Source organism: Bombina bombina, chromosome 4 (assembly GCF_027579735.1).
Source record: "Bombina bombina isolate aBomBom1 chromosome 4, aBomBom1.pri, whole genome shotgun sequence".
In the NCBI taxonomy this organism is placed as follows: Eukaryota; Metazoa; Chordata; class Amphibia; order Anura; family Bombinatoridae; genus Bombina; species Bombina bombina.
The window spans coordinates 704942609-704959303 of NC_069502.1; the positions used below are offsets into that span (position 1 = coordinate 704942609).

At 38.3% G+C, this 16695-nt stretch overlaps 1 protein-coding gene across 1 annotated transcript in view; it reads right to left on the reverse strand.

The window, feature by feature from the left end:
- Positions 1-7107: 7107 nt before the first annotated feature.
- Positions 7108-16695, reverse strand: part of PDE7B (phosphodiesterase 7B) — a 237875-nt gene continuing 228287 nt past the window's right edge. Inside the window, exons 10-12 of the mRNA XM_053710898.1 lie at positions 15116-15212; positions 14461-14541; positions 7108-8342 (exon numbers count right to left, since the gene is read on the reverse strand). Of these exons, the coding sequence (XP_053566873.1) occupies positions 8134-8342; positions 14461-14541; positions 15116-15212 (387 nt within the window). The 3' untranslated portion in view covers positions 7108-8133. The remainder of the gene's footprint in view (positions 8343-14460; positions 14542-15115; positions 15213-16695) is intronic.

Here is a 16695-nt window from a genome sequence, read left to right on the forward strand (position 1 = left end):
ATAAAACCTTTTAAAAACTTACTTAGAAGCTACCAGTTTAGCACTGATGATGAGGTTAGACTGGGACACCCAGTGAAAGGGGCTGGGGAAGCAGGAAAGCAGACATCCCCCCCTATATGAAAAGCCCCTTTACACAAACAGGAGCCAGCAGGAGACTGTAGACTTGGGTCTACATCTGATACTTTGGGGCTTGGATAGGAGTCTGAAAATCAGCACAATGTTCTTAAAAAAATAAGCAAAACTATACATTGTTACAAAAACACACCCAGCCAGATGGGCTATATAAATGTATAACCTAAATATTTATGCAAAGAAAAATCTAGTGTACCATGTCCCTTTAACTCTGCAACAATAGCTTAGAATTCCGTCCACTGAATTACTTTTCTCACATTAGCATATCTCTAGGCCTCATTAAAAAATCTCAAAAGATTTTTTTATCTAATAGAAGAAAACGTTTCACGCTGTTTTTGAAGCAATGACTAGAATGTCACAGCCTACTGACTTGACTATAAGATGTTAAAGGGATATGAAACCAAACATTTTCTTTTGTGAGTCAGACAGAGCATACAATATTTTAAAAGTTTCAATTTACTTCTATTATTAAATTTGTTTAGTTTCAATGGTGTTCTTTGTTGAAGAGATAACTAGGTAAGTCTCTGGAGCACTAAATGACAGGAAATAGCGCTGCCATCTAGTGCTCTTGCAAATGGATAACATTGTTGCAAAACTGCTGCCATATAGTGATCCAGACACGTGCACACTCCTGAGCTATAGCCCTGTTTTTCAACAAAAGATACAAAGAAAACAACTGCATTTTGTTAATAGAAGTAAATTAGAAAGTTGTTTCAAATTGTATGTTCTATCTGGTTCATGAAAGAAGAAAAAATGGGTTCATGTCCCTTTAACTTTTGCTATAGATGGAGAAATATGGAACTGCATTCCTAGACTAATATATGAAATAAATAATTTCTGAGAACTTGCCCAAGTAAACTCACTACAGGTTTAGCCTGTTTAGTTCTTATTTAATTCTTATGGTGCATGGATATGAAATGTGAATGATTTTGTTGATTTAGTTTTGGTATTGAAACATTTTCCATCAATCATTTTGAACATCATCACTGACAAAACAACGTGCCCATAAATTAAACTAGAGACAAGTAATACGAATGTAACAGATCAAAGCTGTCAAACTTACAAATGTAAAATGAACCATAATCAACATATGTACTAAAATCTGATAATAGTTTAGTATAGAAGAATATTTGACTTTGTAACTCTGTACATTTAATTTTACTTTTGCTGATTTATGTGTATATGCAGTAAAAGCTACAAAACAGACTCAACCTATCAGAAGCTCTTGAATGAGAAGCATAGTTATAGGGCATTAAAGGGACAGTCAAGTCCAAAAAAAGCTTTCATGATTCAGATAGGGGGTATAATTTAAAAAAACTTCCCAATTTACTTTTATCACCAATTTTGCTTTGTTCTCTTGGTATTTTCAGATGAAAGCTAAATCTAGAACCTGGTTTCTCAACAGCCGGGCCGTGATAGCCCTGCTGGTGGGCCCTGACCTGTCATGTCCCCACTGCACACTATTACCCCACTGCACACCAGGGGCAGACTGAGACCAATCAAGGCCCCAGGAACACTGTCTCACACTGACCAACATGTATTACATTTTATGCAAATTAACCTGGTAGCCTCCCTGCCCTGCCCCCAACAGGCCCCTCAACCTCCAGAGCCAGGACCCCCAACATTAAGGGCCAGAGAAAGGGCACCCAACCTCCAGGGCCAGACCCCACACTCCATGGCCCTCACAACTACAGACCCCTGCCAGGGCCCCCACTAAACCCACACTTATTTGCTTAGTTACTGATAGGGCAACTGAAAACTCCAGCTTAAGGAATGCACCAGGATTCCATGGAGATACCATTTGTGGGCCCCCCTACTTGCTGGTCCCTCGGCCCAGGTCCTATTTGCCTGGCTGATCAGCCCACCCCTGCTGCTCACTATTTTTATATATATATATATATATATATATATATATATATATATATATATATATAAACTACTGGGCCCTGGATACGTCTAGCTAAAATTTCCCGGGCCTTGAGGTCACTTTGGTTGAGAACCACTGATCTAGAAGGTTCATATGCTAATTTATTAGACATTGAAGACTGCCTCTAATCTGAATGCATTTTGACCACTAGAGGGCATTAGTTCATGTGTTTCATAAAGATAACATTGAGCTCATGCACGTGAAGTGACCTAGGAGTGAGTACTAATTGGCTAAAATGCAAGTCTGTCAAAAGAACTGAAATAAGGGGGCAGTCTTCAGAGGCTTAGATACAAGGTAATTAGAGGTAAAATGTGTATTATTATAACTGTGTTGGTTATGCAAAACTGGGGAATGGATAATAAAGGGATTATCCTTTTTATACAACAACAATTCTGGTGTTGACTGACCCTTTAAACATACAATGATAGGTCCTGTAACAAATTTATATAAAGTATAGTAAAAGAAATGCACTATATATCATTATTGATTCTGCATGCTTTTACTGCAATGTATCTTTACAAATTGGGCTTTTTTTTCAATTCTCCCCAAAGGCTTATTTAAAATGACATTAAGCTCAAATTTTAATTCCTCATAAAATGTTTTAAATATGAATAATTATAAATACACTGTGTGCAGAATTATTAGGCAAATGAGTATTTTGACCACATCATCCTCTTTATGCATGTTGTCTTACTCCAAGCTGTATAGGCTCGAAAGCCTACTACCAATTAAGCATATTAGGTGATGTGCATCTCTGTAATGAGAAGGGGTGTGGTCTAATGACATCAACACCCTATATCAGGTGTGCATAATTATTAGGCAACTTCCTTTCCTTTGGCAAAATGGGTCAAAAGAAGGACTTGACAGGCTCAGAAAAGTAAAAAATAGTGAGATATCTTGCAGAGGGATGCAGCACTCTTAAAATTGCAAAGCTTCTGAAGCGTGATCATCGAACAATCAAGCGTTTCATTCAAAATAGTCAACAGGGTCGCAAGAAGCGTGTGGAAAAACCAAGGCGCAAAATAACTGCCCATGAACTGAGAAAAGTCAAGCGTGCAGCTGCCAAGATGCCACTTGCCACCAGTTTGGCCATATTTCAGAGCTGCAACATCACTGGAGTGCCCAAAAGCACAAGGTGTGCAATACTCGGAGACATGGCCAAGGTAAGAAAGGCTGAAAGACGACCACCACTGAACAAGACACACAAGCTGAAACGTCAAGACTGGGCCAAGAAATATCTCAAGACTGATTTTTCTAAGGTTTTATGAACTGATGAAATGAGAGTGAGTCTTGATGGGCCAGATGGATGGGCCCGTGGCTGGATTGGTAAAGGGCAGAGAGCTCCAGTCCGACTCAGACGCCAGCAAGGTGGAGGTGGAGTACTGGTTTGGGCTGGTATCATCAAAGATGAGCTTGTGGGGCCTTTTCGAGTTGAGGATGGAGTCAAGCTCAACTCCCAGTCCTACTGCCAGTTTCTGGAAGACACCTTCTTCAAGCAGTGGTACAGGAAGAAGTCTGCATCCTTCAAGAAAAACATGATTTTCATGCAGGACAATGCTCCATCACACGCGTCCAAGTACTCCACAGCGTGGCTGGCAAGAAAGGGTATAAAAGAAGAAAATCTAATGACATGGCCTCCTTGTTCACCTGATCTGAACCCCATTGAGAACCTGTGGTCCATCATCAAATGTGAGATTTACAAGGAGGGAAAACAGTACACCTCTCTGAACAGTGTCTGGGAGGCTGTGGTTGCTGCTGCACGCAATGTTGATGGTGAACAGATCAAAACACTGACAGAATCCATGGATGGCAGGCTTTTGAGTGTCCTTGCAAAGAAAGGTGGCTATATTGGTCACTGATTTGTTTTTGTTTTGTTTTTGAATGTCAGAAATGTATATTTGTGAATGTTGAGATGTTATATTGGTTTCACTGGTAAAAATAAATAATTGAAATGGGTATATATTTGTTTTTTGTTAAGTTGCCTAATAATTATGCACAGTAATAGTCACCTGCACAAACTGATATCCCCCTAAAATAGCTATAACTAAAAACAAACTAAAAACTACTTCCAAAACTATTCAGCTTTGATATTAATGAGTTTTTTGGGTTCATTGAGAACATGGTTGTTGTTCAATAATAAAATTAATCCTCAAAAATACAACTTGCCTAATAATTCTGCACTCCCTGTACTTTGACACATATTTTTTTTAATATTGCCCACTTTTTCTGTAATTTAACTGTAGCGTGGAATGCAGAAACCTGATACTCCTACATAGAAGCAAAGTGATTTGTTAATATGTGTAGGAGGAGCTTACATCTCTCCCTGATCAGCCACAGCAAGGAAAGTAAGGTAGAGAGCATCCAAGAGGCATTTAAATAAAGTGTGTCATGGGCCTGGAAAACAATACACATTTTACTAACAATTTTACAAATGAAGTTATTTTTTATTATTTTGGTTGCAGATTTTTTTTGTAATGCATAAATAAAATATTGATGTTAATGACCATATAAAGGGACAGTTTAGTCAAAATTAAACTTTCATGATTCAGATAGTCCATGTAATTTTAAACAACTTTCCAATTTTACTTTTATTATCAAATTTGCTTTGTTTTCTTGGTATTCTTTGTTGAAAGCTAAACTTAGGTCAGCTCGTATGCTAATTGCTAAGCCCTTGAAGGCCGCCTCTTAACTGAATGTACTTGACAATTTTCACAGCTAGAGGGCGTAAGTTCATGTGTGCCATCTAGATAACATTGTGCTCACTCTCGTGGAGTTATTTATGAGTCAGCACTAATTGGCTAACATGGGAAGTCTGCAGAGGCTTATATACAAGGTAATCACAGAGGTAAAAAGTATATTTATATAACCGTGTTGGTTATGCAAAATTGGAGAATGCTTCTATGCTCTACTTATTGTTATTTTTGCCCTCTAAGTAATATGGTTCTGAGACTAAACATCAGTGGTTGATCCATTTAATAAAACATCTTACTGGTCTAATTGTACTGAGTGATAAATGATAGTTTATTGTACTAGTGTGTGCAGATGTTCATTATGAACTCTAACTGTACTGCAGCAGCATTGAGGACATTGAAGCACTACTATTGGCTAGCAATAGCACAAGAGAACCCGCAACTGAGTCCCCCTACAGCTGCAATAGGTTTTCCACCTTAAAGAGCCATGATACTCAAATGTTGAAACTAGGGTTGCACCGATACCGATACTAGTATCGGTATCGGTACCGATACCAAGTACTTGCATGAGTACTTGTACTCGTGCAAATGCACCGATACTTAAACCGATACCTCCACTTACTACCCATATGCTATCTTGTGGTGTTTTTTTCAAACTGCATGTTCCCATTTCATTTAAAGCTGGAGTGGAGACTAAACTAAAAATTGTTTACTACTGTTCTGCCAATACAAATTGCTCTTAATTGTATTATTGTAGGAGAGATCACTGTACCTCGTTCAGACAAACCCCTGAAGTACTGGGCAGTTAATAAACTGAGATTTCCAGCTCTGGCTAAAATGGCCCAAAAATATCTTTCTGCCCCATGCAGTAGTGTGGAAAGTTGAACCTCCTTACTGATAGCAAAAACAGACTTATAGCTGAACATGCAGAGATGCTTCTGTTCTGGTCCTAAAAAAGAACTTGCCACTAACTTTTGAAAAATTATTCTAATTGCTAGATTGCCTTTTATACTACTAGTTCTCATCTTGCACAATTATGTTCAAAACATACTGTACTCTGAGGAACATCTTAGCTTATATAATTGCAGGAAGAGTACTCATAGGAAAAATTAAGTTAATCCCAATGAACACTCATCCTGCAGTTATAGGACTAGATTTAGATTACATTTGATTGGTAAGCTTTACCAATGCTCTCTTCACATTTCCAACTCCATAGCCTTTAATGAAGTAGGACATGTAATGAGAGCATTGGTAAAGCTTACCAGTCAAATGTAATCTAGCCCATAGTGTTGTTCACCATGATTAAACAGTGCACTGTTCTATTTTTTACTTTTATGGCACTTTTGGTTGGTTGCAATTTTATATTTGTTATTTATTGTTGTTGTTAATATATTTTATTGTAATATTTTTATTTCTAAACATGTGACAAACTTTGTGACAAATAAAACCTGTTTTATTATTTCATAATGTCTTTTGAGCTACAGTCCTTCATAATTATAAAGAAGGAATCTTAAATATTTAGTCTGTATTGTGCTTGGTAAACTGTCACATGACATTAAAAAAAAGTATCGGTAATTGGTATCGGCGAGTATTTGAAAACAAGTATCGGTACTTGTACTCGGTCTTAAAAAAATGGTATCGGTGCAACCCTAGTTGAAACACTTGAAAGTGATGCATCATAGCTGTAAAAAGCTGACTAGAAAATATCACCCAAACATCTCTATGTAAAAAAGAAAGATATTTTACCTCAAAATGTCCTAAGTATTCACACCACTCTGTAAAGGACTTTAAGCAGCAAATCAGTATGTCTGTCCCGGGACAGGCAAGGGAGTGAGCCTCATGTTATTTCCCTATTCAGTTTAAGGAAGTTTACTATAAAATCTCAAGAGAGTTAAGTCAAATCTCATGAGATCACAGAAGAAGAGTTCATGACCTCAGCACTGTTGATGCTGATTGGCTGCTGTTCATTTCTTCATTTTTTTTTTACCTGCAGTTGGACAGCAGTTGAAGTATAACTTTTTACACAGAACTTACTCTGGTGAGCTGAGGAAATTGTGAGGTAAAATATCTTCCTTTTTTTACACAAAGTCTCAGGTGATATTTTCCTGTCAGCTTTTTACAGTTATGCTGCATCAGTTTCAAGTGATTTAGCATATGGAGTATTATGTCCCTTTAATAATATCCACAATCAGATTATATTGTAGCCCTTGTGGAGTGCAAGTGAAGTTCAGTTTGTGAAATACCCTCTGTCTTACTTCTTTTTTTTATTCTTTCTATGAACTAATGATGAAAACTGAAGGATTGATGAAAGACATAAGTGAATCATATGGAGACAGCAACAATTGAACGACATGACAATTTTAAAATTTAAGGCCTTTATCTGGAAATAAGAGCAACATTAGAAATAATCTATGTAACATATTTACAAAATACTATATTGTTTGTTAAAGGTAACAGTATTCTGTTCACAGTGCCATTATTTGTACATGTAGCAGTCCCACAATAAATCAGTATTTTGGCATGAGAAACAGTAGCTCAGTATATACAGAAAATATACAGGTGCAACTATACACGTTGCAATAAAACTGCAAAAACGTTTTGTAATACAAACAATAAAGCGCCCATGTGTTGCAAGCACACTACCTTATCTCGCCATCATTACATTTACCAATTTGCACTACCAATTAAATGTCCGAAACACCACTTAACAAACAGGTGCTAACTGTACAAAGTCTTGGTAGTGCTTCAATTAAAATCCCCAATTGTGATTTAGAAAATACAAAAGTTAAAAAGAATAAAATAAATCACAGGTGATTCTTTTAAGTATTAATAAAACTATGTTCTTTAGACGTGTTTTAAGAGTCCTGTTCATGCTGGTGTTCATATGGGTTCAATAAATGAGGTTTTTTTGTCGGCTGGATATAATGTCGCCCTACAAGTTAGAGCACTTCTGAAAGATGGTGTAAAAAAGTTTTTTTTGAAGATACTGACCACTTCTCCTGTAGAAATATGGCAGCCAAGTAATGCTAGACACAAGGTTCCTTCAGGAAAGAAGCATCCCTGGATATGCGCGTTTCACCCCAGTTCATCAAAATGTTAAAACTTTATTCAGTTATCTCGTAATCAGGGATGTTAATTTAAACTGTAATGAGATAACACAGAAATGCTTTGAAGTATTGGCCCAACAGGATACCGTAAAGTGGGAGGGCAACCCGTTAGCTCCATCTTGATTACTTTGCTCCATCTCATTTACCGTCTTGAGCTTGCCTTTTTCCAAGCTGTTGATAAAATCAACCACAGCCCACCTGGGCTTTTTTATTTGAAAGCATTGTACACTGCAAGGAATATGGCAGCAATGCTACAGAGAAGAGTTTGAATGTGGCACTAAGGGGCGCCACCTTCGCCAAACATTTGGTCCTCTTTGCTTTCTTGTCCTAAGTGATCATTGCTTTTGCTACGCTGCTTGTGCAGTAGCGCTCTCCACTTTGACTTGTTCTTCCTGAGATGGTTAATCATATTTACAGACAATGGTGAATTCTCTGTAAACCTGACCCACTCCACAAAAAGGGGCTCTGCTATGTAGGATATGAAACCTGTAAAAACATAAACATTAGCATTATTTATGAGACAAATTATAAAAAAAATACCTTGGAAAAAATGCTATTTACAATATATATTGGTTGACAATCTCTAAAGACTGTGAAACTTACTTTGTTTCACTTACATAACATACATTTTTATTCTCAAGTTATGCCTTTGAAAATATTCATCCAAATATTTTAGCCGCAAACACAAGTCTCCCTCCAAAGGGATTAAACACAGTGGCGCACTAACGTTAGTCTGAATGCAATATTGAAATATCACGCCTGCGTTAACTTGCACTCATTTTACAAGTTGAAAGTTAGTACGACCGAACGAGCGCAAACTAAATTTGCGCTTGTCGGGTTAGTGCGAATGAAGTCCTTGCGTAGGGCTAAATAAAAAGTTGCACCAAACACAACATAAATACATTAAAATAAAGTTTTACAGGAATACCCCTTTTTACAGCGCTTTACTTTGCGGCGATTCGCTAATACAGAGCTAATACTGAGCTGAAGTCCAACCTCCAAGGATTTTGAAACAGTACTGTACTCATCACAAGGTTGCGAGAAAGGCGACTGGCGCCATTTTGTTATGCAAAGGTTCGGTCTGTTTACAGCATTGCGGTGCACTTCTTGTCTCAGTGTTGTAGTCTGGCAAATTTTACTACAGTAATTGTCACTGTTTTACAGGTACTATACAGTTTTTTTTAATACTAATAAATAAAAATTTATAAGGGTTAAAAGGTATATGGTAATTGAAAAAGTATTTGAATGGAAAGGGCTATAATGTATATATACATACATAATTACATATTTATGTCTAAATATGTGTATGTATGTATATATACATATGTATATATGTGAATACATGTGCATTTATGTTTAGTATATGAGTATACAGTATATGAATGCATATACATATATACACATATAAACTTATACATACACATGTATAAATACTTTGGAGCCCTTTCCACTCAAATATCGTAAAACATGAAAGTTCAATGTTAATAAATTTTAATATTTTATAATAAGTTTTACTGTGTATATAGAACACATATTTTATATTCCATTGTTCTTCACATAGGGGAAAATGTTCTATGTATTTTTAAATAGATATTCCTAGATATATCTGTATATACCTGTATATATTCATATAGATATATAGGTATAGATAACATAATTTATGCTTACCAGATAAATTCCTTTCTTTCCTGGCAGGAAGAGTCCACGACTTCATTCCTTACTGTTGGGAATACAACACCTGGCCACCAGGAGGAGGCAAAGACACCCAATCCAAAGGCTTAAATATCCCTCCCACTTCCCCTATACCCCAGTGATTCTGCCGAGGGAACAAGAAAAAGTAGGAGAAACATCAGGGTATAAAAGGTGCCAGAAGAAATAAAATAAAAAGGGAGCCACCCATCAAAAACATAAATTACGGGCTGGTCGTAGACTCTCCCTGTGAGGAAGGAAAGGAATTTAACTGGTAAGCATAAATTATGTTTTCCTTCCATAGGGCAGGGAGAGTCCACAACTTCATTCCTTACTGTTGGGAAAACTATATCCAAGCTCCAGAGGACACCGAATAAATAACGTCAGGGAGCAGAAAAAAGAGGCGGACCCTATTCTGAGGGCACCACAGCCTGCAAATCTTTTCTCCCAAAAGCTGCTTCAGCCGAAGCAAACACATCAAACTTGTAAAATTAAGATCCGCAAACAAACCACATCCGTCGTGGCCACGACGGAGCAATCAGAATCACTGATGCTCGCTCCTGCTTGATGCAAGCCACCACACGAGGGAGAAGCGGTAATGGAGGAAAAAGATATATGAGTCTTAACCTCCATGGTACTGATAAGACATCTATCAATTACGCCTGAGGATCCCTCGATCTCGACCCGTACCTGGGTAGTTTGGTATTGAGGCGGGATACCATGAGATCTATATCTGGCATCCCCCATTAGCTGCATATCTCTGCAAACACCTCGGGGTGGACAGACCATTCCCCTGGGTTAAAGGATTGCCTGCTGAGGAAGTCCGCTTCCCAGTTGTCCACACCTGGAATCTGGATTGCTGACAACAAACATCCGTGAGTCTCCACCCACTCTAGTATCTGAGATACTAATCTCATCGCCAAGGAACTTCTCGTTCCCCCCTGTTGGTTGATGTAGGCAACCAAAGTTATATTGTCTGATAAACCGGGGCAAACCCAGAAGGGGCCAAGCCTTCAAGGCATTGAAGATTGCCCATAGTCCCAAAATATTGATTGGAAGGGAGGACTCCTCCTGAGTCCACAGACCTTGTGATGTCTTGGCACCCCAAACGGCTCCCCAGCCGGAAAGGTTTGCGTCCGTAGTCACAATCGCCCAGGACGGTCTCAAGAAGCATGTGCCTTTGGACAGATGATCTGGACAGAGCCACCAAGAGCTCGAGTCTCTTGACAGGTTGTCCAGCACGATTTGTTGAGACAGATCTGAATGGTCGCCGTTCCATTATCTCAGTGTCATAGTTGTAAGGGTCTGAGATGGAATCTGGCAAATAGAATTATGTCCATATAAGACATCATGAGTCTGATCACCTCCATACACTGAGCCACTGAGGGTCTCAAGGAGGCCTGGAGGGCAAGACATGCAGAAGTTATCTTGCAACGTCTCTGATCTGTGAGGAATATTATTGTCCCCTGGAAATTCACCCTTGTACTTGGAGTAAGATAACTCTTTTCCAAGTTATCTTCCATCCATGTGATCAAAGAAGATTGAGAAGGGACTCTGAATGTTCTTCTGCTAGACGAAAAGATGGTGCCTGTACCAAGATATCGTCCAGGTAAGGCGCTACTGCAATACCCCGTGTTCTGGCAATGGCTAGAAGAGCTCCCAGAACCTTTGTAAATATCCTTGGAGCAGTAGCTAGGCCAAATGGAAGTGCTGGTTCAGAAAAGCAAACCTCAGGAACTAAAAATGTTCACTGTGAATCGGAACGTGAGGGTATGCATCCTTCAGATCTATTGTGGTCCTAAACTGTCCTTCCTGAACCAGAGGAAGGATTGACTGTATTGTCTCCATCTTGAAAGAGGGAACACTCAGAAGCTTGTTTAGGCACTTTAGTTCCAGAAAAGTTCCCTCCTTCTTCGGAACCACGAAAAGGTTTGAATAAAACCCCAAACCTCCTTCTGCTGTAGGTACCGGGACAATTACTTCTAGGGAGGAGAGATCCAGTACGCAACCTATGAAGGCAGCCCTCTTTTCTGGTCTTGTAGACAGACTGGAGAGTAGGAATCTGCCCCTGGGTGGACGAGACTTGAATCCTATCCTGTATCCTTGAGATACAACCTCCAGGACACAAGGGTCCTGTACATCCTGGAACCAAGAGTCTGAAAAAAGAGACAGTTTGCCCCCTACTCGATCCAATCCCGGATCGGGGGCCGCCCCTTCATGCTGATTTGTTCTTGGCGGGCTTCTTAGTCTGTTTGGACTTATTCCAGGGTCGAGCCAGCTTTCAAGTACTCTTGGGCTGCTCGGAGTTGGATGAGGATGGCTGTCGTTGTGATTTGTCAGCACGAAAGGAACGAAAATTAGACCGTTGCTGTCCCTTAGGCCTATTCTTCTTATCCTGCGGTAGGAAGGCACCTTTTCCTCCAGTAACAGTAGAGATAATGGAGTCAAGTCCTGGACCGAATAAAAGCTTCCCCTTGAAGGGAAGAGAAAGGAGTCTGAATTTAGAAGTCATATCTGCAGACCAAGACTTCAACCAGAGAGCCCGGCGGGCTAGAACCGCAAAGCCAGAAGCCTTTGCATTTATGCAAATAATATGCATATATGCGGCACAGATGAAAGAGTAAGCAATGCTCAGTGCTTTAATTCTCTCCTGAATATCCTCAAGTGCAGTTTCACCTCAATGAGCTCCAATAGAGTGTCGCATCAGTAGGTAGCTGCTCCAGCAACCGCGGCTACAGATGCCGCCAGTTTAAATAAAAACCCTGTATGTTGAAACATCTTCCTCAGAAAAATTTCCATTTTCTTATCCATAGGCTCTCTAAAAGAACTATCCTCCAGAGGAATAGTAGTATGCTTAGTCAGCATAGAGATAGTGCCATCCACCTTAGGGATGGAGCCCCACAAATCTAATTGGGAATAATTTTCTAAAAAGTAGACGAGGGGGGAAAAAGAAGTTCCTACTCTTTCCCATTTGTTACAAGTAATGTTCGCCATCTTAACTGGCACAGTAAAAGTCAGAGGGAACCTCCTATCTTCATAAACTCTGTCTAATTTAGGGATTTTAGGTTCCTCACGGAGTGTAGCCTCTGGAACCTCTAGCGTAGACAGAACCTCCTTTAATTAAAAACGCAGATGCTCAATTGTAAATCTAAAGGAGGGTTCCTCCGCTGAAGGAGGTTTAGAAATTGAAGTCTCTGACTCAGAAAGTTCACCCTCTGAAGCTACAGAGGTTAACTCATTCTCGGATAGCTGGGACATAGTAGCTAAATCCGACAAATATTTAGATGACTCTAGGTCAGGAGAATTATGTTTAACCTTTCTCTTGCGTTTGTTAGAGTGAGGTAAGGCACTCAGGTCCGCAGACACTGCTGATTTTAATTGCGCGGTAAAGTCTGCTGGAAAAAGGCCCCCTCCAGATGCAGAATTAGTTGAGCCGCTGGGAACTGCATGTGGAGTGGGTAATGTAGAAAGGGTAGTAATTTCTCAGGACCCAGATTCCTGAGAAGTAGACGGCTCAGAGGAGCTAATAGCGCAATGACTATTAGCAGGCTTTCCCATAGTGACGAAAGGCAAAGAATGACTGGGGGATAGGGGTAGTGGGAGGGATATTTAAGCCTTTGGCTGGGGTGTCTTTGCCTCCTCCTGGTGGCCAGGTGTTGTATTCCCAACAGAAAGGAATGAAGTTGTGGACTCTCCCTGCCTTCCTTATGGAAGGAAATATATATTTTACAAAAAATAATCATATATATCTAGAAATATAAATATATATAGAATTTGTTATGTGAAGAACATTGGAATGTAAAATATTCTCATTCAGTCTTGATTCAGACAGAACATACCATTTTAAACAACTTTCCAATTTACTTGTAATTTTTAATTTGCTTCCTTCTCTTGTTAACCCTTGATGAAAGGTTTATCTAGGAAAGTTTAGGAGCAGCAAAGCACCTGGATGCTAGCTGCTGATTGTTGGCTGCATATATATACTGATTGTCATTGGCCCACCCATGTGTTCAGTTAGAAACCAGTAGTGCATTGCTTCTCCACCAACAAATGATGCCAAGAAGATGAAGGAAATTTGATAATAGAAGTAAACTTGAAAGTTGTTTAAAATGGTATGTTCTACTTAACTCATGACAGTAAATTTGGGGTTTCATGTCCCTTTAAGTGGCGATTATATGAGTGGGAACACTGGGAAACTCCAATGTAGACATCTGAGACAGAATGTTTTCTACACCATGGCTGGCAGTGTTGCTGCTGTGGTACTTTTGTTAGATACAATGTATAATACCCTGAATTTGAATGTTTAAAGCAATATGAAACCCCAACATTTTCTTTCATGATTGAGATAGAGCATAACATTTTAAAGAACTTTCCAATATACTTCTATTATACATTTTGCTTAATTCTCTTTGTATTCATTATTGAAGGAGCAGCAATGCACTACTATTAATTGTATATAAATATGTGTTTGACCCCTGCAAAGCTCCAGAGCAGCAATACAATACAGGGAGCTAGCTGACCAAACCTGGTGAGCCAATGACAAGAGACGTGTAGCCACCAATCATCAGCTAACTCACAGTTGTGCACTGTTTCTCCTGAGCATATCAAGGTATACTTATCAATTAAGGATAACAGGGGAACAAAATTAATAGAAGTAAATCTTATTTAAAATTGAACAATATCTATGGAATACTATATCGTCTTAAAAACATAATGAGTGTTATTATTTTATATGCATAATAATTATTGCAACCTTTTTCTATATAAGTTTATATATATATTTATATACATTTTTGGTAATAAAAGAAAAAATAAGGCTAATTGTCTGTTATTATTATTGTAATGTTATTTTAACTCTTGATATAAAGAAAATAGAGAATAACTGTTCTTTGTTAAAAAATGAATGTGTACTTACCAACTTGTATACTAGGTATTGAATCCTTTTGTTGACTGCAGAGTGGACTTATTTCCAGTCCAAATTTCCGCTCAAGGTCTCCTAATAAAAAGAAAAAAGTTTTAGTCTCCCCATCGCTTTTGAAAAACTTTAACCTCCAAAAATATTTTCTTCACATTACATGGTCAATGTGAGTTTGTAAAACTGAAGATTCTCTTCATAACAATACGTTTACTTAAAGAGAACTTGAACCCATGGATCTTCTATCATTTTTATGAAAGTGCAATATTTAGAACTAATACAGAATTAGAAGTTGTGTATTTCTTACTAACCCTCATTGGGTAATAGGTACTTCCTGCTATTTTTCATTGGTTGATAGGAACTTCCTGCTAATGCACATTGGCTGATAAATAATTCCTGCTACTTCCTGTCATTAAATGCTGCTCTTTAATATTAATGACGTAAAATATATGTTTCTGATAACTTCCTAACTTATCAACCAAAAGATATAACTTTATCAATACTTTCAGCCAGTTTCACTACAAACAAACATCACTTTATGAATTATCCTGATTTGATATTTTAACCTTTGTCAAATTGAAGATAATGTTATTGCAAATGATGCAGAAATGGCTGCTATGTAAAGAGGCTCATATTGTGGCGCTTGGTTCCTAACCTTGTCTGTAAAACTCTTCGCAGATTCTTTCACTCCACTGCTTGCTCAGCTCCCAGACACGGCAAGGGTTGCATATGTCAGCACACTTCAGAGCGATCTAAAACACAAGGATGGTTTCAATGTTACCTGCGAGTCTGGGCATATAACACAGCATTATATAAACATCCTTTACATGCATGGTGAGAGGGCTGTAATGTATGGCTACATCTTTTCTGGCAAACAAGGGGTTATGGGGCATGGGTCTAACTGCACGCAAGTGAGATATATATTGTGGGCTAACACTGCTCCTATAGGAACACAGTTTTAAAGCATTTTGTATACCATATTGTTTGTAAAATATATATTCTTAACTCTTCTGTAAACTTATTTAAAGTTGCAGACAACATACAGCTCGATTAACATACAGAAGATATAAACAAAGATAAAATTATAATATCAAGATACTCTTTAAAGCTTGCTTAAAGGGACACTGAACCCAAATTTTTTCTTTCGTGATTCAGGATAGAGCATGCAATTTTAAAGGGACATGAAACCCACATTTTTTCTTTCATGATTTCGAAAGAGAATACAATTTTAAACATCTTTCTAATTTACTTCTATTATCTAATTTGTTTTATTCTCTTGATATTCTTTGCTGAAAAGCATATCTAGATATGCTCAGTAGCTGCTGATTGGTTGCTGCACATAGAAGCCTCATGTGATTGGCTCACCCGTGTGCATTGCTTTTTCTTCAACTAATGATATCTAAAAAATTAAGCAAAATAAATAATAGAAGTAAATTGTAATGTTGTTTAAATTTTCATTCTCTATATGAATCATGAAAGAAATATTTTGGGTTTAGTGGCCCTTTAAGCAACTTTCTAATTTACTAGTATTATCAGTTTTTCTTCATTCTCTTTCTATCTTTATTTAAAAAGCAGGAATGTAATGCTTAGAAGCTGGCCCATTTTAGGTTCAGCACACATTTAGCCACCAATAAGCAAGCATTACCCAGGTTCTGAACATAAGATATACAAAAAGAGATGTGGTGTGATAGCTCCCCAGTTGACAGTAATTGGCAAAAAATCGCCAAAGATTTCACACAAATCTCAAAAAATTTGAAAAATAAAAGATATATTAAAGGAAAGGGAGAATGCACTCCAGATAGAGCTAATTGTCTCTAAGAATGGTTCTGAATAAAAAACAGAATTTATGTTTACCTGATAAATTACTTTCTCCAACGGTGTGTCCGGTCCACGGCGTCATCCTTACTTGTGGGATATTCTCTTCCCCAACAGGAAATGGCAAAGAGCCCAGCAAAGCTGGTCACATGATCCCTCCTAGGCTCCGCCTACCCCAGTCATTCGACCGACGTTAAGGAGGAATATTTGCATAGGAGAAACCATATGATACCGTGGTGACTGTAGTTAAAGAAAATAAATTATCAGACCTGATTAAAAAACCAGGGCGGGCCGTGGACCGGACACACCGTTGGAGAAAGTAATTTATCAGGTAAACATAAATTCTGTTTTCTCCAACATAGGTGTGTCCGGTCCACGGCGTCATCCTTACTTGTGGGAACCAATACCAAAGCTTTAGGA